This window comes from Solanum pennellii, chromosome 9 (genome assembly GCF_001406875.1).
Source record: "Solanum pennellii chromosome 9, SPENNV200".
NCBI classification, from domain to species: domain Eukaryota; kingdom Viridiplantae; phylum Streptophyta; class Magnoliopsida; order Solanales; family Solanaceae; genus Solanum; species Solanum pennellii.
Genome location: NC_028645.1, coordinates 34,723,464 through 34,747,047, shown reverse-complemented (window position 1 = coordinate 34,747,047; position 23,584 = coordinate 34,723,464). Strand labels below are relative to the sequence as shown.

Here is a 23,584-nt window from a genome sequence, read left to right as displayed (position 1 = left end):
TGTGTGTGTATATATATATATATATATATATATATATATATATATATACACACACATATATGTATATATATATAGTAGATGCAGTATCGCAAATGTTGGATCCAACAAATGTAGACAATGAATTGGAAATTCCCGAATGGAGGGCTTCCCTAGAGGAGGAGTCCAATATGATTAACAAGAATAAAACACAGGTACTCTTGAAGGAGTTCAAGATTAAGATGAATTTAAATGGAACACTAAACAAGTACAAAACAAGGCTTGTTGTGAAGGTGTACGCACAACAATATGGAATTTATTTTCATGAAACCTTTGCACTAGTTGCAAGGTTCGATACCATCAGATTTCTACTTGCAGTTGCAGCACACCACAAGTGGCAAGTATTTCAATTGGATGTTAAGTTTGCCTTCCTTAATGGGTATCTTGAAGAGAAAATTTATGTAGAGCAGCCTCAAGGTTTTAGAGGAACCTAGGGCCTGGTATGCACAAATTGATAACTACTTACTGAATTTGGGGTTTAACAGAAGTTGCAATGAACAAACCTTGTATATTAGACTTTAAAATGATGATTTTATCCTTCTTTCTCTTTATGTTGATGACCCGTTGGTGACTGGCAACAAGACATAGTCTATCACAGACTTCAGGGAGCAAATAAAGAAGGTCTTTGAAATGAATCATTTGGGGAAAGTGACTTATTTCTTGGAAAGGAGGTTAATCAATCTTCTCAAGGAATATTTGTTGGGGTTTCATCCAAGCAAAGCAACTGAAGTCTATGAAATTGTTGGGGTTTACTGATAGTGACTGGATCGGGTCACAAGACGACATGAAAATTACTTCATACTGTTTCACTATAAGGTGTTATTTGCTGGTGCATAAAGAAGCAAGGGTATGTGTCTCGATGAACAGCTAAAGCAAAGTACGTTGATGCCTCCGATGTTGTTAATCAAGTTTTATCATTGAGAGAAATCTTGATTGACTTGGTGTTTCATCAAAGCAAAGCAACTGCAGTCCTTTGTGTTAAAAAATTGTTGTTGCCATGGTAAAGAACCCATTGTTTCATGGAAAGACTAAACACATTAAAATTAAATACCATTCCATTCAAGAAGTTGAAAGGGAAAATGAAGTTCATATTTTGCATTATCGTTGTGAAGATCAACTAGCTCATAATTTTAGAAAAGCGCTACAGAAATAAAGATTTGAGTTTCTTAGAGCTAAGCATAAAGTATCTAGCAGCACTTGCATCAAGGAGTGATGAAGGATGTTGTTTTTTTGTATGTGATGCTAAATTTTTTCATGTTAGTACTTTTATCTGGATATTTTTGTTATAACTATTGAATTATGTGTACTGCAAAGTGTTGGAATTAATGCATCAACGTTTAGTCCTCCGAAATTGTCTCTTAGTTTTTTAAGAAGTCTCTTTAGAATTTCGTAGTACATGTATCTAGTAAATTGTGATACATGTATTTAGTTATTTGTGCAAGACTTTTTGTTTTCTATTTTGAGTAGTATAAATACTGATGTAGTTGATGATTATAATCATCTCAAGTGGCCTTAAGTACACTATAATAAACTTGAGCATTCTCTAAAGATATTATTTTCTTCCATATTTCCTACAAATTGGTATCAAGAGAAGGTTTTCGTTCTTAATCTGTGGTTAGGTGAAGAAAAAATATGACATCCAAAACAAATGAAGGTGCTGATTCTACAGTTGTTCTTACTCCATTTTTTGATGGAACTGATTTTGAATACTGGAAGATAAGAATGAAAACACATTTGAAAGATGAAGGTTTGTGGACTATTGTTGCAAATGACTTTTAAGAGTCAGACAACGATGGTGATCTTACAACAGCAGAGATGAAAAATCTTGAGGCTAAATATCATCAGGATGCAAAAGCCTTGAGAAAAATCCATATGGGAGTCTCAAGAGCATATTTTGCAAAAATTGCTACTTGTGAGACTGCAAAGGAAGCTTGAGATTTTCTGGAAACTGAGGTGTATGGTGACGAAAAGGTACGCACTATAAAAATTCAAACTCTTAGAAGGGAGTTTCAAAATTTAAAGATGATAGAATCTGAAAAAATTGATGAATATTGCACAAGAGTCATGAATATTGTAATGAAATGAGAAATCATAGTGATACAATTTCTGACCAACAAGTTGTGGAAAAGATTCTAATTAGTGTCACAGAAAATTATGAGTACATCGTTGCTATCACTGAGGAGACGAAAAATCTTTCTAAGCTTTCCATCAAAGAGCTAGTGTGATCATTTCGTGCACACGAGAAGCAAAGATTTATTCGTGAAGATCAACCCAAAGAGATGGCTTTCCAGTCTAAAACAAATGAGAATTCTCAAAATTTCTCAAAAAATCATCAGAAGAAGAATCACAAGCCAAAAAAGAAGCAGGATCATGATGGTTCTTCCAAGAAGGTTGAAGAAAAAGGTGAGAAAAACTCTAGTTTTTTTTTGTAAATTTTGCAAAAAGACTAATCACAATGCAGAAAAATGTTGGTACAAAGGCAAGCCCCGATGTAACTTTTGTAAAAAGTTTGGCCACATTGAAAAGGATTGCTGGCACAAGAAACGGGAGCGAGCAATTTTTTGTGAAAAACAGGAGGAAGAAAGGGAAGACAACCTTTTCTTTTCTTCTAAATCTGATGCTTCAATAAAAAGCAATGAATGGTATGTTGATAGTGGTTGTAGTAATCACATGACTGGAGATGAAAAGGCTTTCCTCTCAATTAATAATAGCATCACTACTAAAGTGAAGATGGGGAATGGAGCCTTAGTTGATGTGAAAGGTAAATGCACTATTTCGATCAACATGAAAGGAAGCGGTAGGCAAATTCATGATGTTTTATGTTCCTGACTTAGAAAAAAATTTGCTTAGTGTTGGTCAACTCATGGAAAATGGTTATTCTCTTGTGTTTAGAGATAATTATTGCAGGATTTATTTTAAAATTGAGCCAAATCAAGTCTTTGTTGAAGTAAAGATGATAAAAAGAAACTTCCCTTTGCAATTTCATTACGATGCATTAAAAAATGAAATTGTAGATGATTCATGGCTTTGGCACATAAAGATTTTGTCACTTGAATTTTCATGGTTTAAAGCTTCTCAAGCAAAAGGACATGGTGCAAGCTTTCCTGAGATACATACTGAGGTGGATACATGTGAAAGTTATATAATGGAAAAGCAACACAGGAAGTATTTTCCAAAATGGGTGTCTTGAAGAGCAAGTGTACTTTTGGAACTAATTCATACCGACATTTGTGGATCAATGAAGACTCCATCTCTTGGAAGTCAAAGGTATTTTCTAATCTTTATTGATGATTTATCAAGAATGACTTGGGGTTATTTCTTGAAAGAAAAGTCAGAAGCATTTGTTACATTCAAGAAATTTAAATCCCTTGTTGAGAAGAAAAAAGATTGGAGCATCAAAACCATTCACAGTGATCGAGGAGGTGAGTACACAAGTCGAGAATTTGAAGAATATTGCAAACATGAAGGCATTCAGGAGCAACTTACAACAGGATATACTCCTCAACAAAAAGGTGTATCTGAAAGAAGAAATAGAACAATTGTTGAAATGACCATTACTATGGTGAATGAGAAAGGGCTGCCAAAATATTTTTGGGCAGAAGCAGTGCATACAGCAGTTCACATCCTTAAAAGGTGTCCAACAAAGTCACTAAAGGACAAGACACCAGTTGAAGCTTGTAGTTGAATTAAACCTTCTGTAAGTCATTTTAAAAAAATTTGGGTGTATTTATTATGCTCATGTACCTGCTGAGAAAAGAACAAAATTGGAGGAAAAAAAGTAAAAAATGTGTATTTCTTGGTTATAGTGATGTGACAAAAGGATATAGGCTTCTCGATGTCAAAACTAACAAACTTGTTGTTAGTAGAGATGTCATTTTTGATGAAAAAACAACATGGAATTGGGAGGACAAAAAGATACAGAAGACTGCTATTATATCTTCAAATCAAGAAGATGATGAAAAAGATGAAGATGTCTCTCAAGGGGGAGAATCCCAGATTCTAAATGATGAAGAACCGCCTCCAAGAGGAACAAAAATGTTGAGTGACATTTATCAAAGATATAATTTTTCCGCTGTTGAGCCAGAAAATTTTAAAGAAGCAATAAAGCATGATGTTTGGAAGAAAGCCATGGAAGAAGAAATTTGAATGATTGAAAAAATATATTACTTGGGAGCTTGTGGCTATTCCTAGAGAAAGAAATTTGTAAGTCTAAAATGGATTTACAAAATCAAACTCAATCAGGAAGGAGATATCCAAAAGCACAAAGCAAGGTTGGTTGCTAGAGGCTTCACACAAAAACCACGTATTGATTTTTATGAAACTTTCTCTCCAGTTGCTCGTCTTGAGATAATTAGAACTGTAATTGTTGTTGCTGCACAAAAGAAATGGAAGATATTTCAACTTGATGTTAAATCAACATTTCTGAATGGAAAACATGATGAAGAGATTTATGTTGAGCAACCTCAAGGATTTTTTTCTCAAGGGGGAGAAGAAAAGGTGTACAGTCTAAAAAAGCTCTTTACGGGCTGAAGCAAGATCCAAGAGCCTGGTACAATGAAATTAATACATACTTTCTGAAAAATAATTTTTAGGAAAGTAAAAGTGAAGCCACTTTGTATGTGAAGAAACAACATGACAACATTATCATTGTTTGTCTCCATGTGGATGATTTGCTCTTTACAGGAAATGATGTAAAGATGATGAAAAATTTCAAACAAGATATGATGGAATCTTATGAAATGAGTGATCTTGGGTTGCTAAATTATTTCTTGGGCATCGAAGTTTCTCAAGTGAAAGAAGGAATTTTCATTTCTCAAAAGAAGTATACTAAAAGTATTCTTCAAAAATTCAAAATGATGGATTGCAGGTCTGTGGACATACCGTTAGCAGTAAATGAGAAGTTTAGAAAAGATGATGGAGAAAAGAAAGTTAATAGCTCACTTTATACTAAAGGCAAGATATTATGTTTGCTGCTAGTTTATTATCCAGATTCATGCAAGAACCAAGCCAAGTGCTTTTTGGAGCTGCAAAGCGTGTTTTATGCTACTTTCAAGGAACAACGGATTATGGAATAATGTACAAATTTGGTGGAGATTTGAACTTAACTGGTTATTCTGATAGTGATTGGGCTGGAAGTATAGATGACATGAAGAGTACTTCTGGTTATGCTTTCTTATTTGGATCAAGTATTTGTTCTTGGTTATCAAAAAAGAAAAGTGTTGTTGCTCAACCCACTGCCGAAGCAGAATATGTTTCAGCATCCAAGGCTACTTCTCAAGATATTTGGCTTAGGAGAATATTTGAAGACATTGGTGAAAAACAAAAAAAAAAGGGACTGTTCTGTATTGTGATAACAAATCAGCAATTCGAATTGCCAAGAATCCAGCCAGCCATGAAAGATCAAAGCATATTTTCATCAAGTATCATTTTATTAGAGAAGCACAAGAGAAAGGCGAAATTCAGTTGCATTATTGTCAGACAGGAGAACAACATGCTGACATCTTCACCAAAGCACTTTCTAGAGAAAAATATTGCTATCTTCGAGAATGCATTGGAGTTATCAAGCAAATGGATTAAGGGGGACTGTTGGAATTAATGCATCAATGTTTAGTCTTCCAAAATTGTCTCTTAGTTTTTCAAGAGGTCTCTTTAGAATTTCATAGTACATGTATCTAGTAAATTGTATGTATTTAGTTATTTGTGCAAGACTTTTTGTTTTCTATTTTGAGTACTATAAATAGTGATGTAATTGATGATTGTAATCATCTCAAGTGGACTTAAGTAGACTATAATAAACTTGACCGTTCTCTAAAGATATTATTTTCCTTATATATTTCCTACACAAAGTTCTAGAATGTAGAATATATTGTAATATGTGGTGGAGCTTGATTTAGGTACAGAACAGGGAGTCAATTTCCAGGATTTCAGGGATTCGACAACACTTTATGTCTCTATATGTAGTAAACTTTTGATGAATAAAAAGACATGTTCCTTGATCTCCAATTATCTTTCTATTATCATATTTGTCTTGTCTTTTTCTCCTTTAGAGAAGTTTTGACGGTATTTGGAATCTTGATGATTTCAATTTTTTTTTCTTTTACTTTTTTGTTCTTACTAGCTCAAGTAATATGCTCTGTTAGTATACGTAATCTTTTACACTATTAAGTCACTTTTATCGTTGCAGGAGATAATTTTTTTAAAAGTTGGGAGATTACATCTAGATGATGAATGTTTTAAAACCTAAAGGCCCAGTACAATGATTTCAAGTTAAACAGATCTATTTGAAGTCCACTTTCACTACTACAAAAGATACATTTAGTGATAATAGATTTTTATTAGTTGAATTGCATACATAGAAGACTGTTCACAAGGGAGAGATTGGCTTAGATCGACGACTATATGTACCAGGATACATCATGCTTGTTATGTGGTGACCCTTCTGAAAATACAGAACATTTGTATTCACAAACTTGTCTGCAAACAATAGGAATTCGATAGACGGAATATATCAAATTATATTAGAGGAATTATATAGATTTGGATCAGGTTGAGACTAGTTTTATGAGATGTTGTAATGATGCTCTGGATGTTTTTCAATAAAATGTGTTTGTTCGAACAAGAAATAAATTATCCAATAATTTTTCTTATGTTACCTTTTTATAATATCTCTAGGTTGTCGTATCCTACTTATTTTGTTTGTAGGTTTTCCCGTAGACCTATCGATACGTTGTATTAAAAAAAATATGTAGGTCAAACTTATCTCTCTGTGGATACTAAGTCGGCTTTATAAGGGAAAATCTTACCCCATTTGTCCATCAATATGAAAGCAATTGGCCTCTGCAAATAAGGAAAAAAATAATGAAGGGAAGCTTTTCCTTTTCATTACTTTGACTTTAGCCATTACCACAATATGTCTCTCAATACCTCAAAATAATTTTCTGTGTTTTGGAAGGTTAGGTAGCACAACTCAGCACATTTAAACTTTTTGTTTGTATTACACTAACGGTTAAAAATTTTCAGATTAAAGTAATGTTGATATGTTTATCTCTTTAAATGTTGAAAAAAAACCGTAATACAAACATTTCATTATTTTGGTGAAGTAACAAGTACAAGAATCTTTAGGATTATTGTCAGGACAATTTTAAGGCGTGAAATTAATCGCTTTGCCCAAAATTCTCTAGTTTCTTTTTCTTGATTATTTATATGTATATGTATGTGTTTCCCTTTTGGTTAAATACTAGACATAGATGCTTATCACCATTGTTTGATTCATCTAAAAGGTTTCTTTCATTGTGCTTTGTGATTATTAGTTTCTGCCCCATTTGTGCCGATATTTTATGATAATTTTCTTTAACATGCTTTTATTTCATGAAAATTGATTTATAGAGATATGAATGTTATGAAAAAGTAAGATTTATTTTGGATTTATTTTTTGATTTGTTGTCACGGTTATGCAAATCTTCCTTCTTTTTTTTTGTGCTTTGGCATGCTTATCCTTAAGTTGATGGTCTATTGAATTTTTTTAATAGAGATATATATTACTAGTTATCTAAAAACAAAAAGTAAGATCTTTTATGACTTCCCTTTTTGGTTTGTTGTTATTGTTATATAAATCTTCCCTTTTTGGATCTTCGTTGATATGGTTGTCCTTGAACCGAGGGTCTATTGTGAATAGCTCTCTACCTCCCAAGGTTGGGGTGAGGTCTATGTACAATCTATCCTCCCCAAAACTTACTTATGAGATTGCACTGGGTATATTTTTCCTTGAGCCGAGGATCTATTGGAAATAGTCCCTCTACCTCCCAAGGTAGGGGTGAGGTCTATGTACACTCTACCATCCAAAACTTTACTTGTGGGATTACACAAATATTCTCTTTTTCGATCTTCTTTAATAGGTTTTTCTTTGACCTGAAGTTCTATTGAAAACAACCTCTCTACCTCCAAAGGTAGGTGTAATGTCTACGTACACTATACTATCCCAGACCTTACTTGTCGAATTACACTGGATAGATTGTTTGTTCTACAAATCTTCTATTCAAATGAAAATTGATTTGCAGACAATAAGAAAATGATTGATTTGTATATTGGTTTTGAGGTAGATTCTAAAGATATGCAAAGTGATACTCATCAACTTGAATATCATGAGATTTGTCTTGTTTATATTATCTTACGAGAGAGCGAAATTATGTCAAGGACAATTATTTGAAATGCTTTCCGTTGTTGAAAGTTTATACGCAGAGAATTGAGTATTTCTCAAAAAAAAGGAAAAAAAAATTGTATGCCTTTCCTTTTGATTTATTGTCCTGGATATAATTTGTCATTGCATGTTCCCTAGTTTTTAAATGGTTAGGTTGAGTGACAAGGGTTCTCGGTTTTTCCTTTTCTTTTTGTCTATTTCAAGTTGTATAAAAGTAACAAGAAAAACTGTATTGACAATTTCATAATGATTGACTTATCTCTTGGATTCTAGGGTAGATTATGAAGGGACGCGAAATTACACTATCGTATATAATATTGCTTACATTCAAGTTAAGTTTCTACTTTTTCAGGAGAGAAAGTTGTACGTATTAAATTTCTTTTGAATACATGTGTTGGATTGACATGATTTCCTTCACTTTAGTTGGTACAGGGCCATAGATTTTTTATTTTAACGTCACTGCCAAGAACAAAATTATATACTTCAGTGATATCAGTTTTTTCCTATCTTGAGACAAATAAATTCTTTTTTATACTCTTCTTTCTTATTATAAGACCTTCCATCCAATAGAAAATGTAAAGAACGTAGATGTTTTCATGATATGTTTCGTATCTCTGGGGACTTTTGTGGGTAGTATACCACTTGGATCTTCATGTTTATTCCTTTTACCAGAAACTCATTACTTCTCTTAGTATCCATAACTGATTTAAAAGAATACATGCCTTGCTGCGATTGTTTTTGTTTACTTATTGTCAGGAAGATCTTATTATAGATGTCTAATATTTATGGTGTTTTTTTTTTTCATATATTGGCACCCATCTATTTGCTGAATCCTCTTTAAGAACTTCCCTTTTCATGCTTGAGTCTTTCCTTGTAGATCTAAAAAAAAAAGCATCGATCAGACATGCAATAGCTCCTTCTGGACTAGGGATGAGGATAAAATCTTTGAGAATACCCTAGCGATCTACGTTAATGATAACAATCTATTCATGAAGATGGAAGAAGCACTTCCTGGGAAATCACTTGATGATATCAAGGATCACTACAATATACTCGTAGAAGATATATGTGTCATCGATTCTGGGCACGTTCCATTACCCAATTATCCAAAAATGCAAAGCAATGGAAACAAAAGTACGAAAGCATATATTGAATGGCGAAGAGGGACTCATTGGACAGAAGAGGAACACAGGTTGGTTTCCTGTGTACAGTTTTTGAGGGATTGTTTGCTCTCCTTTTTGGGGAGTCTGGTCATTTATGTTTTAATGTTTTATTTGCGTGTTTTCTATGAATTTACACAGTGCACGCAGAAGGCTTTGAGAGGGTAAAACTTTTAATTTAATGTTGTCCTGCGATCTTGTTTCCTAGATAATAACTTATTTCTCTATTTTTCCTTCAATAGATCATCTCTCGAGGCTTAGGCAAATATGGAAAAGGTGACTGGAAGAGTATATCTGGGCATTGTGTGATAACAAGAACCACAAAAGGGACAGAAGAGAAGGAGCAAAACCAAGCGTGCTTGCACTACAACAAAACAACTTTTAGCGGCATTAAATATTGACACTAATAAAGAGTGCTAAAGGCTTTACGGGCATTAGTTAAGTTCCCTTAGAACGAATGTCACTAAAGGCTTTAGGGACATATACAAATTGTGACAATTGCCGCTAAAAATATATATTTAGCGGCAATTAAGAATTAAATGCCACTAATGGTCATTTTTGTTGTAGTATTGATATAATTAGCGTGGATGCTGAATTCCGTGGAACTTTTCAAGTTCCAAACACCATGGACATGATTGGACCTGATTGTGGAGGATCACAAGAAGTGCCTAACAGTAGCAATGAGAGCATGTATCCTCTAGAAAGCACCAATGCTGAGCAGATGACAACAATTGTTGGGGGCGAGCTATCAGGTCAGAACACTTTTGTGAATGTTGGCAGTCCCCCTTGACTATTTAATTTGTATGACCTGTTCACAGATCAAATGTTATGATTTGCTGCACTTGATTTTTGAAGATTTAATCCATTATGTTAGACAAATATTGCTCTCATTTACCTATTCTTAATCTGGTTTAGACAGTTTTGCTAGACATGTGCATTTTGGTTGAGAATTTTCAATTAAAAACTTTGCAACTATTTTCAAAGTTCTTGTCTTTTTTTTGTAACTGTTTGAGGGACTAAGGAGTGTTCTGGTTCAAACCTAAATTGATTATTGGTACAAGAGTTACCATCAAAGTTAGTATAAATTAAGGGCAAAATATTTATTTTTTATGTGCATTAAGAACTTTCTGCTACATGATATGTATGAAGGACTAAAGTAGTTTAACGGCCATACATCAGTTAGCACTTTGATCATGTTAAAGTTCTTTGACTGTCAAGATGACGATTGTCAACTTGAATGTTTACACAAGAAACTCCTATCCAAGCGTGTTTTAATTTTTCAATCCGGGGTAATTTGAGTGGCATAAGCTATTTCTTATATATAAACATTCAAGGGGAAATTGGAGGACTACCGATTGATTAACCCTGGAAATAAAGAATGATATTTCGGCAAGCTCTTGTTTTCCCATGGAGGACCTGTATACTCTCATTCTGTTGCATATAAAGGACACTCTTTTTATCCTTAACAACCTTTTTCAACAGAAAACATTTTATCCTTATCCTTAGTGGGTATTTGTAACATGTTGGTGTTTAAAATGTATGAATGGAAAATGAAGAGTTGCAACTTTTGTGAAGAGTTGTGACTTTTATGAAAATTTGTGACCTTTATGAAAGGTTGTGACCTTTTCGAATGATTGAAACTTTTCCAAAGGGTTGTGACCTTTCCGGTAAGGCACAATAAAAACTTTTTCACACTACCTTTTCTTTCTATAAATTGAGGGATTTCCTCTCATTTTATAAGAAAAATGAATTTTCTTGATTTCTGGTATTATTAGTAAATTTAGTATTCTAAGTGTACTTTACTGTTGTTGAATAGTTCGCTGACACCGTCGTTTTAGGTACCGATACCTCGGTGAGTAAGATCATTCTATCCTGGAGGATATATTCCATTAACCTGGGGTACCTGAGGGAAATAATTTTCTTAAAGCGACATTGTGCATTCAATGGACTCGATTTTCTTCTTTAAGAAAAATATTTTGTATGTTGTTTCTGATCTGTTTCTGGTTCTATTTTCTCTACTAGTTTTATTTTCTACTTTTGAAAATACTCTTTGAACTTTGTTGTTTTTTATCAAGTTCTTCAAAGTTTATGTTCTAAGTATCTTAGGAATACAAGATGAACAACAATCTTGAGGAAATTATTATACTTTTTGTATTTCTTGTATTCTACTGATTGAGAGAAATAGATCATGGAAGTAAAAAAATTAATGCATTACTTCTCTAGAATTCGGTGTTTTTTTTAAATAAGTTCGAAGTGAAAAATGTACTAGAAGAATAGGTGGTATTTCGGTTAAAGATTACACTTGGTAACGCTCTTATTATTTATCCAAGGAGGAAAATACTTTCTAAAAGTCAACAGTTTTCATATTTATTATGTATGTCTTTGGAAAAAGATCTGCAAATCATATGATTTTTAAATGAATTTTCCTTGGCAAAAAGTAATGTCTTTAAAATTCTTTAGTTTGCAGAATTAGAGATGCACATATTTGTTTGATAAAATAGTATAAATGTTATAGTTGGAAGGGTAGTTTAAAAGAAAAGCATATTTTTGTGATAATCTAAGAGTATTTTTATTCTGTTTGGAGACAAAAAAATTATTTTTTGTAGTTTTGTACTCCATGTGATATTTTATTGTGTCTGGTTTTTGTTGACTAAAATTTTTGTAGTTTTCTTCTTTGGATAAACTAGATTATGCTATTAATTTGAAGAATATAAAGACTATGTTATTAATTTGAAGAATATAAAGACTATGCTATGTATCCATTATCTTCTATCCTATGAAATTCAGTTGAAAATTCTTAAAAGCATGTTAACTGTAATTGGTATTGGATGTATCGTTAGGGTGCGCTGAGTCAAGTCTGCCCCCTTTTTTCCGTTGCGAAAAATAGATTACAAAACCTGTTTATCTATGTGGTTGTTTTTACTCATATCTCACACTCAACCTTTTTGTCCATACGCGATTGTGTTTTTGCAGTGCCAGAAACTAGTGTTTGAGTTTGCGCCAGTGATTCTCGTAAATGCGGAACAGTTTCTGGAACAAAATGACATATGTTCTATTCTTCATTCTTGTGAGCCTTCAGTAGATAAAGAGCAAGCATCACAAAGAAAGCAAACTTCATAGCATTCTGCCTCATAAGGAAAGAATAATGGTATTCAGACTAGGTTGGGAACATCATAATAGTGTATGAAATATTGTGTATAATGCATATAGTTTAATATGTTTGAATTCAAAACTTCATTTTCGCAAAGGGTAATTATATTAAATGTTAGTACTGTCTATTTAGTGATTTACATTCAAGTTTCACCAATTTAGAATTCGTAACAGATAGGGATGACAGTTGGGCCAGGGCTATGGCAAGTTTTGACCCATTAAGACATTGACTGGCCTTGCATTATCACGTTCACTATTTTTAAAAATTTTATTGGCATGACGCAAATGTGAATCATTGAGTCAATAATATATCAAAAGATTCAAAATATTGAGAGAAACTCATGTCTAAATTTGAGACTGATTATAGGAGGTTAGAGTTGGTTGGATTGAAACTAATCAGTTTACAATGTACACTTTATTACATCAACAAATGTTTATAGTATTGTAAATTTGTATTTGAAGAATTTTACTCATTCCAACAGAAAGAGGATCAAGCCCACTGAATGCACAATGTCCCCTTAAGAAAATTATTCCCCTCTAGTATGCGAGGTTTGATTTCGAATATGTCCTTCCACTATAGAATGATGTCAATCACCAGTGTATTGATACCCAAAACGCTGGTGTCAGCGAGCCACTCAACGACAGTAAAGTACACTTAGAATACTAGATTTAGTCGTAGTAGAAGAAATCCAGAAATCAGTTTTTTTAAAATGAGAGGAAATCCCTCAATTTATAGAAAACAAAGGATAGTGTGAAGAGATTCTTATTGTGCCTTACCGGACAGGTCACAAACCTTTGGAAAAGTCAATACAATCTTTCGGAAAGATCGCAACCTTTCATAAAAGTTGCATCTACTCATTTTCCATTCATACATTTTAAAACCCAACAATCCCCCCATGAATGGAATGACTCCAAGACAAAGAAACGGACAAGTATGTGTACTTCACAATCAAGAATTTGCATCTGAATAAGTAGGTTTTCCCTTTGACTTTCCATAGTGAACATATATCGTATATATTCGATCAATCGGTAGATGTGATATCTTTAAACCGTCGAGGTTTGGCATATAACTACACAACCATAGGTCACACAATTTACCCTTTACTTTTTGTGGTTCTTATGATTGTGTTCGTTTCAACTATGAACACCTCCTGGTTTCATGGGAGTATAGAGAATAGACTTTTGACAATAATTATCTTTGAAGCGTTTTACACTTCATACTCACATATGTGATTTCTAACCGTGTTGTCGCATAGATATACTATTTGGTCAAATCTGCCAAACTTAGCAAATCATTTAACATTAAGCTTTATTAACTTAACTCATTACCAAGCCTTAATATCGTATCGTTGTTCCTGAACATTGTCTTTATAATAAGAATGGATTCAGTTTGTTGACAATGTCGAACCGTCAGTCAGAACTTTGTTTTTCTCCTTGAATCTACCTTTTGGGATCTCCAGTCTGCTAGATAGAGTTACCCACATGATGACTTCTCCTAAGCCGTAAACTCATTTTCTTTGATGATCTTTAAATTTTCTCTCTAGTTAGGCCTTTTCTATAAGTGGATCCCACACGTTATCCTTTGACTTTACATAGTCAGTGTTTTATTCGGAAAAATATTTTTTATAAGTTTTTTTGACTATTTGTGAGTCGCCACTTAATTTTTTAAGGAAAATCAAGAAAACTTAGTTTTCAAGAAGATTTAAACAGAAAGCTTAAGAAAACTTTAAAGGGGTTCGGGGATTCCTATTTATATTTTAGGAAGGTGTTTAAGGCACCTAAAATATCCGTTAATACGATTTTCTGGGCAACTAACTTGCTTGGCTAAAATAACTTTAATTCTTAGATATATCTGAAATATCAACTTTTAACTAAGTGAATTATGTTAACTTGCAAACTTATTTATTATCATTTTTAGTCTATTTAAAGTCGATCGATTTTAGGCTTGGCAGATAAAACATAACAACGCTGCTTGAGGATCTCGAAGGTTCGACCATAAAACTAATAACAAATATCAACAAAAACTAGACGGTAAAGTAAAAGGGAGAGGGAGAGAGATAGAGAGAGAGTTGGGTCCAAATCCAGTTTCTGTCCGCCTGATTCGGTATTTGGACCCTTTGTTTGTGGGCCTTAGGCCCACTCGACTTGTACATGTCCTAAACTATTCAAGGTAATAGTAATACAAAAGGGCTTAGGCCCAAATAATATCCAATATTTTAAAAATAAAAGAGCCCCTTTTGGCCCAACTTCTTCAAATCTCCGACTTCTTGAAATTTTGACTCCACGATCTGTTCGTCGATTCTAGGGACCGCTTGACTCGATGAAGAAAGAATTTGGGCCTTTACGGCCACAAGGTGGAATTCAAGTAGGAAAGGGAGTCCAAATTTGACTCGAATGTGCAAGTTCATGCAAAGAAGAAATAAAGTTAGTAAGCGAACTATTCCTTATTAAAATTAGTTATAAAGCTCAAAGGTAATCAACTCAACAACATATCCTTCACAGTGACTTAACTAACAAACCCGTTACTAAGCTACTGCATGCAAATTAGAATTAATCCCAAAGTAAACTTATAACATGAAAACTAATGATGATTAAGAACATTTAACGATCAAGATATATTTCTCACAGGGAATAAAGAGACGATAATCATTTGGTCACTTCTGAATAACCGACCACTTCATAAAACCCATTTAAACAACTATCAACTTGATAGCACCATACAGATAAGTTAGAACAGCAATTTTGGGAACTATTACACATTAAAGCAAAAGATCACAAAATAAATAGGAAAGGGGAAACTCAAATATTAGCCATAAACTTGAGATCCTTAAGAAAGAGTTAAAACAACTCTCTGTGAGAAACAAGAATACCGAAAATATACATAGCTATCTAAGGCATTTCAACACGTAGAAAGTAAGAAGGAAACTAGTTTCATAACGTGAATCCTCACAACATGGGAACAACTCAATATATATCATGTCTAATACTCAAGAAATAAACAAATGGATACTGGAAAACAAGAAAAATATATAAATAAATAATGATAATTTACCTCAAGCAACCATAACAGATCATGTGCAAATAAAGAAACGAAAATAACTTCACAAGTAGGCATAATGAAGAGAGAAAGTAAAAGAAAAGGGGAAAAAATCTGAGGCTAGTGAAGGTAAGACATATTTTGAAGCTTAAACCGAAACAAAGACACCATATTTAAACAAAATGTCACACCGGTGCATCTGTTGACCAGCGACGACTAAGAACAAAACAACTATGCAAACAGACTTTTCCGACGCCAAATAACATATCTTTTAGACACAAGAAAAGACATTACATAGGAAGGAATATTACCTTCTTTTGATGCAGTGAAACAAAGACAGCGAACAGGAGGACGACCTTTACCACGTCAAGCACCGAACACGAGTGGAAATCAAAGAAAGTTGGGCAAACTCCAAGAAGCTCTCTACTCAGAAGTGTATTTCGAGTGTATGGCTATTAGTTCCTCAAAAAAGGCTTTGTATTTTTACTAGGAAAATTTCCAGCCAAACGAAAGCCGCTAAAAGCTTTCAACCTTTTTCCTCACACTAATTTTCCAACTGAAAAAATCTCACTGTTTCTTCTTTTTCTTTTTCTCTCAGTTCTTTCTGTGGAAAAAATCTCAAAACTAAATTTTTTTTCCCAATTTTCTTCCTCTGTCCACTACAGTGAAACCAAAGAGAATATATATATCGAAAACTATGGTTTGGTTTTTGGGGGAAAAGGGACAAAATGGAATTCCCCAAAAAAAAATTAATTCAAAATCCTCCAGGACCAAATAACAGCTGGGTCTTGGGTGAATTTTCAAACCAAAACCCGCGAAATCCAGGTAAAGAGCGGTGTTGGACGGACTGGATTCACTTCCTAACGTCCTTGCGCTTGGCATGGCATGATCTTAAGGCGCAAGGACGAGACACAGCTACCTCAGGCTTTTGCCGCCTTGTAGTACTGTTGCAGTGAGGAAGAAGATGAGACACAACATAGACACACGTTTCTCACGCCGTTAGCTTTGACGCACGCTACTGTCGCTTTGTGGGAGCCGTTGGGGAACGTTGTGGGTTGTCGTTCCTTCACGCGTCTGCACTCCGGCTTGATATAGACGTTGGAGGAGTTTCAGGTATCCTTTTTATTACGGAAAAGGGCCTAAAATACCCTTAAGGTATTGAAAATGGTACAAAATTACCCTCCATCCACCTATTGGCTCAAATATACCCTTCCCACCCACCTATTGGGTCCAAAATACCCTTGTCATCCACCTTTTGGTTCAAANTTAAGATTCAAAAATGGATCGGAAAAGGGCCTAAAATACCCTTAAGGTATTGAAAATGGTACAAAATTACCCTCCATCCACCTATTGGCTCCAATATACCCTTCCCACCCACCTATTGGGTCCAAAATACCCTTGTCATCCACCTTTTGGTTCAAAACTGACCACTTATTTAACGGTTTTATATTTAAACTATTTAAATATTTTTTAAAATACATGGTGCTGAACTATTTGTTATAATTTAACTTATTAGTATAATTTATAAATCAATCCATTACCCACCCATTACTAATTAAATTCCTTTTAATAAATCTGTCACATTATTAATGCAAGCTACTACCAATTGAGTGTTTTTAAAAATTATAGAAGTAAATTATCATACATTCAAGTGGCTAAATAAAAATCACCGATAAACTTGAAAGTCTGACTATGTTCATCTTAATTATTGTTACATCTCAATTATGTGATGTTACTTCATAGGTAACTTTTTTTCAAAATAATATATTAAAGGTTTTAAAACAAATCATAAATATTTATAAAATTATATTTAAAAAAAGTGCATACGGGATGTATTACTTGTTTACCTTTAATCATAAATTTCTAATTAATTTTGAAAGAAAGTGTCCTCCCTAAATAAGCGGCTCAACCTAAATTTAATTGGGGTTTCGATTCGGACTCAAATAGTTTTGGATGTCATTTTCAAGAATCTATAATTTCATCGTGTTTTAGTAGTGTTTATGACGATTTTGATATTATAATTGGATTATTAATTGAGTGAGGTTTAGTTAGTAATGAGTGGGTAGTGGGTTGGTTTATAAATTATATTAATAAATTAAAATTATAATCAATAGTTGAATGCCAAGTATTTTAAAAAAATATTTAAAGAGTTTAATTTTAAAACAATTAAAAAAGTGGTCAATTTTAAACTCAAAGGTGGATGACAAGGGTATTTTGGAGCCAATAGGTAGATGAAAAGGGCATTTTGGAGCCAATAGGTGGATGGAGGGTAATTTTGTACCATTTTCAATACTTCAAGGGTATTTTAGGCCCTTTTCCGTTTTTATTATTATTATTATTATTATTATTATTTGTTTTGAATGGAAGGGTATTGGGTCGGGTCCGGTCTACTTGAAAGGAAATGGGCTGGATTTGATCTGGAAAATGTAATTGGGTTAGAAAATAAGAAGAGTAAGAGTGAGTTGCTGGGTTATTTTGTTAATGAGTTTCTGTAATTTAATTGGGATGGATTAAATAATCCAAATTTGGCCCTTTAAATGGCTGAAATAAATTATCGAAGTTCAACTAATTTTAGATTGTAATCTGATCGAATCTAGACGACGAATTCGACTAAAGGTTAAATAAAATGAATCAATAAAAAGAAATTAACGAGCTTCTTAATTTTGACGAAATAAAATAACTAAATTTAATTACAAACTAAATAATATAAAACATAGACTATTAAATAACCGAACTAATTAGTAAAATATTTAAATGAAGTAAAATCTTTTTGAGGCAATTTTTGAATAAACATAAAATATACTAATCGTATATATAATTACGCAAATCGTATATATTAACTAAAGAACTTACAATAAGTGATGAGATTAATTTAAAATAACTTAAAATATTTTAAATTTGTAAATCTTATTATTTCGAATCATTTAGAATCTAAAAGCTTGTTAATTTATTCATATCGTCGAGGGTCAAAATTCTGTGTCAACAATCAATTCTGATAATTCCACTAGAGAGTAATTTTCTAACGGTATCATGTATATGTCCTATGTGATGAGACTTTCAGTTATACATCATGCTCCATACCCTACTTATTGCATCCTTACTGTCAAAGTGTATGCATACTAATGCCAATGGTTTGGGCCAAAAAAGAATCTCTATCAAAAAATTTCGGAGTCTTTCAACTTATTCACCGACCTTATGTTGAGCACCTAGCAAAGAGATCATTGTAGAGCTAGCGATATATGTCTTTTTAGAATATTTCCAATAGACTTCTCCTCTACCAAGAGTATTGCATATCCACTCGTGGTTTTTACTGCATTTGTCCGGTAATCGAATTTGCATCACTATATCCTTTCAATACTGTTGGATATTGTTATAATGCAAGACATAGTTTTAAGTATTTCTTAATTACTGCAAAACTCTTTTCATTGTCATCTAATGAGTTCGATTGGGATCACTCCTGAACCGACTCAGTTCATTAATAGCAAATATTATATCTGATCGCGTACACTTCGTGATATACATCATACTTCCCAATACTGTATAACAATATAATTGGGAGTCACTTTCGCCTTCACTCTTTTGAAATGCAAATCTCACATTTATTAGAGACTTGACAATATTGAAGTCCAAATATTTGAACTAGTCAAGTGCCTTTTTAATACTATGAGACCGTGAAAATGCTAAACATTATGGAGTTCTATGGATTCTTATACCTAAGATCGTATCAGAAACTCTAAGATTTTCCATTCCAAACTTTCTTTCTAGCGTACGTTTAGCATCATTTATGTCATTAGCATCTCTATCGATGATCAAATTATCAAAAATATACAAACAAGGAATGACCTTGTGATTTTAATGTGAACACATTTATCACTTCCATAATTTTTAAATCAATTTCCCAACATGGTTTAGTCAAATTTCTTATGTCATATTTGGGTGCTTGTTTTAGTCCATTTATTTACCAGGAACCACAAAACCCTCGGGCTGTTCCATATAAAATTTCTTCCTCGAATTCTCCGTTTAAGAGATTATTATTCACATTCATTTGATGAATTTGGAGGTCATATACAACAGCTAACACAATTAATATCCAAATGAATATAATTCTAGTTACTGGCGAGTATGTGTCGAAAAGATCAAGACTTTGTTTTTGTCTAAAACCTTTGACAGAAAGTCTTGCTTTATATTTGTAAACAGTTCCGTTGCCTTTTATTTTCCTTTTGAGGATTCACTTTGAACCCAAAGGTATATTTCCTGGAAGAAGATCAACCAACTTCAAATAGGATTGTTCAAGATTGAACCAATCTCGCTAATGACACCATCTGTCCAAAAGGACAAGTTTACAGAAAGCATAAGAAATGTTACAAAATCATATTCGAAAGAAGTAGATGTCCTATGACATTTACTACACCTCTGAATCTCTTTATTAATCACATTCTCCTCTTTGCGATAAGGATTGTTCCTCCACACGAGTTTTGTGGAAAACCCGAACTTATAAATAATGCATCCATCATTTCTTTCAATGTTCGGTTTTTCACTAGATTGAGGTGAATAGGGCAGCAGTTTGATGGATAATTCCACTTTCCAAACATATTTCTGCACAATGAGATTATACTCTCCATTCTTATCACTTCTTATCTTTTTCCCAACTGATTTTCAACTTCGATATTATATTTCTCTAGACATTTCTATTGTTTCATCCTTACCATCCAACAAATAGACATAGTCATTTTTAATGCAATTATCATTGGAAGTTATGAAATACTTTTTTTTCACCGCCAATGTCGTTCCCCGACGTTTTGACCCTAGGTATGTCCCTCTAGGTGCTAGAGTCATCCCCACTGATTTTAGAATCCATAAAACACCTAAAAACATGCACAACAAACAAGGACACACTAGCTGACACACAAGTCTAGTTTTCAGATGTCTTGATCGTTCTTCAACTTTTGACTTTCAAACTCTTCAAAGTGACTTCTAAGTCTATTATTCATCATTTTAAGACCTTATTAATTAATATAACTCATGATAGGTTCTAGCTTGTCCTATTTCATTTTGAGGGTTGTTACATTAGTTAATATAATACTCACTGACGAATCACTAAATCGTTCTTGTATAGTTTTAGAGACATGCATTTAGTGACGAATTATTTTTCGTCTCACAAGATATTTAGTGATGCAATATGATTTTAAAATGTCGATTCTAATAATAAAATTTGTTGTAGTGTAGACACTGTACCTCTGCCTTTGGTTTCTACTGCCTCACCGCTTCCCACTTTTCCTTTAGATTTATAAGTATCATCGAGGAATTTGAAAAGTTCAACATCATTGCACATGTGATTTATGCAACCAATGTCAAGAAGCCATGAATCAGAGGATTCATTGACTGAAAAGTATGAAACTGCAAAGATTTGTTCCTCATGTGCATCTGCAGCTTCTGCTACTTGTGCTTGTAAAGCACCAGAGACTTTTGCTCTTGATTTGCAGACCTTAGATATATATATCTTGTCTGCTTACAGTTGTTGCATATAGAATCAACTCTCCACCAACATTTCTTCTCCACCTGTGTATTTCTTTTACAATGTTTGCACGGATGGAACTTCTGCTTCACATCTCCACTATTGGTTCCTCCATCATGCTTGCCCTTATTCTTTTGGTTGAATTGTTTCTTTCCTCTTTGCTTTTATACAGAGAAAGCTCCTTCAATGAAATTTCCCCATCTCATAGTCCTCCTTTGCTCTTGTTCTTGAAGAGCACTCATTAGTTCACCTAATGAAAGTTTGCCCAGGTCCTTCGATTCTTCAAGAGAGAAAATCTTAGACGCAAACCTCTCAAGAAGAGTCACAAGAACTTTCTCCACAATCTGTTTATTAATAAATTATTCACCAAGAAGTCTAATGCTATTAACACTTAAGGAGATTCCATCAACATATTTACTCGTAGTTTCATCCTCCTACATATTCAAGAACTCAAACTCTCTTTTCAAGTTCAACACTTGCATTTGACATGTTCTATCGCTGCCTTGATATTCCTATTTTAACCTATCCAAAGCCTCTTTTGCATTTTTGCACCGTAAAACACAGAATCTGCCACAACATTTTTTATAAGCGACTTGGCTTTAGATTTCTTTGCCTTCTCTTCGATATTAGATTTGATATGAGCCAAGGTAGGATTTGCTGGTAGAGAAGAAAGTGGTTTATTTTCCGTCATAGTTTTCCAAAGTTCATAGGCTTCCAGAAAAACTTGCATCTTCACAGACCAGATTTGGTAATTTTCACCGGTGAAAGTGAAAGGTGGATTTAGAGGTAGGTTATTGGATGTCATTTTTTTGTAGGTTAAAACCTTTTGGTCCTGTAAGATTAACTAGTGTCTCTAATACCACTTTTAAAACAAAATACTCAAGGAACTAATTTGAAAAATAAAAATAGAGTGAACATATAAACTCCAGCTTTGTATTAATCTGCAGAAGGTCTAAATTTATACAAGGAAAAAACATAATCATTTCCTATCTAGTAGTAACTTACAAAGTGGATGTTAAAACTAAATAAGAACATGTGCCACTAAGTACCATTAAAGGAGCCACTGACAGCCATAAATGGGGCCACTAACTTCAGAAAGTTGAGCAACTAAAGTTGACTAAGTCTAGCTAGAAATTAGGAAGCACTAAACTGAAATAAGTAAAAAAATAGTAAAAATAATAAGCTCGAAAAATATAGCAATTGTCTAACAATTACATCTAGATGGTTGTTTAAAATATAAAATGCCCAATCAAATGATCTTCAAGTTACATAAAGCTATTTGAAGTCCACTTGCACTACAACAAAAGATACATTTACTGACGATAAATTTTTATTAGTTGAATTGCAATGCATAGAAGACTGTTCACAAGGGAGAGATTGGCTAAGATCGATGACTATATGTTCCAGGATACATCTTTTTTGTTATGTGGTGATCCTCCTAAAAATACAGAACATTTGTTTCCACAAAGTTGTTTGCAAAAGATAGGAATTCGGTAGAGGGAATATATCCAATTATATTACTGGAATTGTATAGGTTTGGATCGGGTTGAGACTAGTCTTATCAGATTGTGTGATGATGCTCTGGATTTTTTTCAATAAAATGAGTTGCTTCGACCAAGAAATAAATTATCCAATAATTTTTCTTATCTTACCTTTTCATACTATCTCTTGGTTGTCGTATCCTACTTATTTTGTTTGTAGGTTTTCCAGTCAAATTGCTAATGTATGGTCTACTGTCTATCTATACATTGTATTCATAAAAGAATCTGTAGGGCAAAGTTATCTCTCTGTGGATAGTAAGTCGTCTTTATTAGGGAAAATCTTACCCCACTTGGCCATCAAATATGAAAACAATTGGCATCTGCAAATAAGGAAAAAAAATAAAGAAGGGAAGCTTTTCCTTTTCATCACTTTGATCACCCCCTCTTTGACTTTAGCCATTACCACAATATGTCCCTCGAAACCTCACAACAATTTTTTTGGGTTTTGGAAGATTAGGTAGAACAACTCAGCACATTTGAACTTTGCGTTTGTATTATACTAACGGTTAAAAATTTTCCAATTATGTTAATCTTGATATGTTTATCTCTTTAAATATTTATGAAAACACTGATACAAACATTTCATTATTTTGGTGAAGTAACAAGTACAAGAATCTTTACGATTATTTTAAGGACAATTTTCAGGTGTGAAATTAATCTCTGCCAAAAATTCTCTAGTTTCTTTTTCTTGATTATTTATATGTATGTGTATGTGTTTCCCTTTTGGTTGAATACTAGACATAGATGCTTATCACCATTGTTTGATTCATCAAAAAGGTTTCTTTCATTGTTCCTTGTGATTATTAGGTCCTACCTCATTTGTGCCGATATTTGACGATAATTTTCTTTAACATCCTTTTATTTCTTGAAAATTTTAATTTATAGAGATATGAATTTTATGAACAAGTTAGATTTATTTTTTCATTTGTTGTCACGCTTATGCAAATC

At 33.2% G+C, this 23,584-nt stretch overlaps 1 protein-coding gene across 1 annotated transcript; it reads left to right on the top strand.

Moving 5' to 3' along the window:
* The first annotated feature begins 92 nt into the window (after positions 1–92).
* On the top strand, positions 93–10,183 carry LOC107030110 (transcription factor SRM1-like). The gene is made up of 4 exons (XM_015231505.1): positions 93–415; positions 9,111–9,429; positions 9,636–9,748; positions 9,961–10,183. The coding sequence occupies exons 1-4, from the start codon at positions 93–95 to the stop codon at positions 10,181–10,183; spliced, it is 978 nt and encodes a 325-aa protein (XP_015086991.1).
* The last annotated feature ends 13,401 nt before the right edge of the window (positions 10,184–23,584 follow it).

Bases quoted from the DNA above. Each gene is read 5' to 3' on its own strand.
- LOC107030110 (XM_015231505.1), top strand. From the start codon at position 93: ATGTTGGATCCAACAAATGTAGACAATGAATTGGAAATTCCCGAATGG. The intron at 416-9,110 runs GTATCTTGAAGA...CTTTCCTTGTAG, and splicing joins AAGTTTGCCTTCCTTAATGG to ATCTAAAAAAAAAAGCATCG. The intron at 9,430-9,635 runs GTTTCCTGTGTA...TTCCTTCAATAG, and splicing joins CAGAAGAGGAACACAGGTTG to ATCATCTCTCGAGGCTTAGG.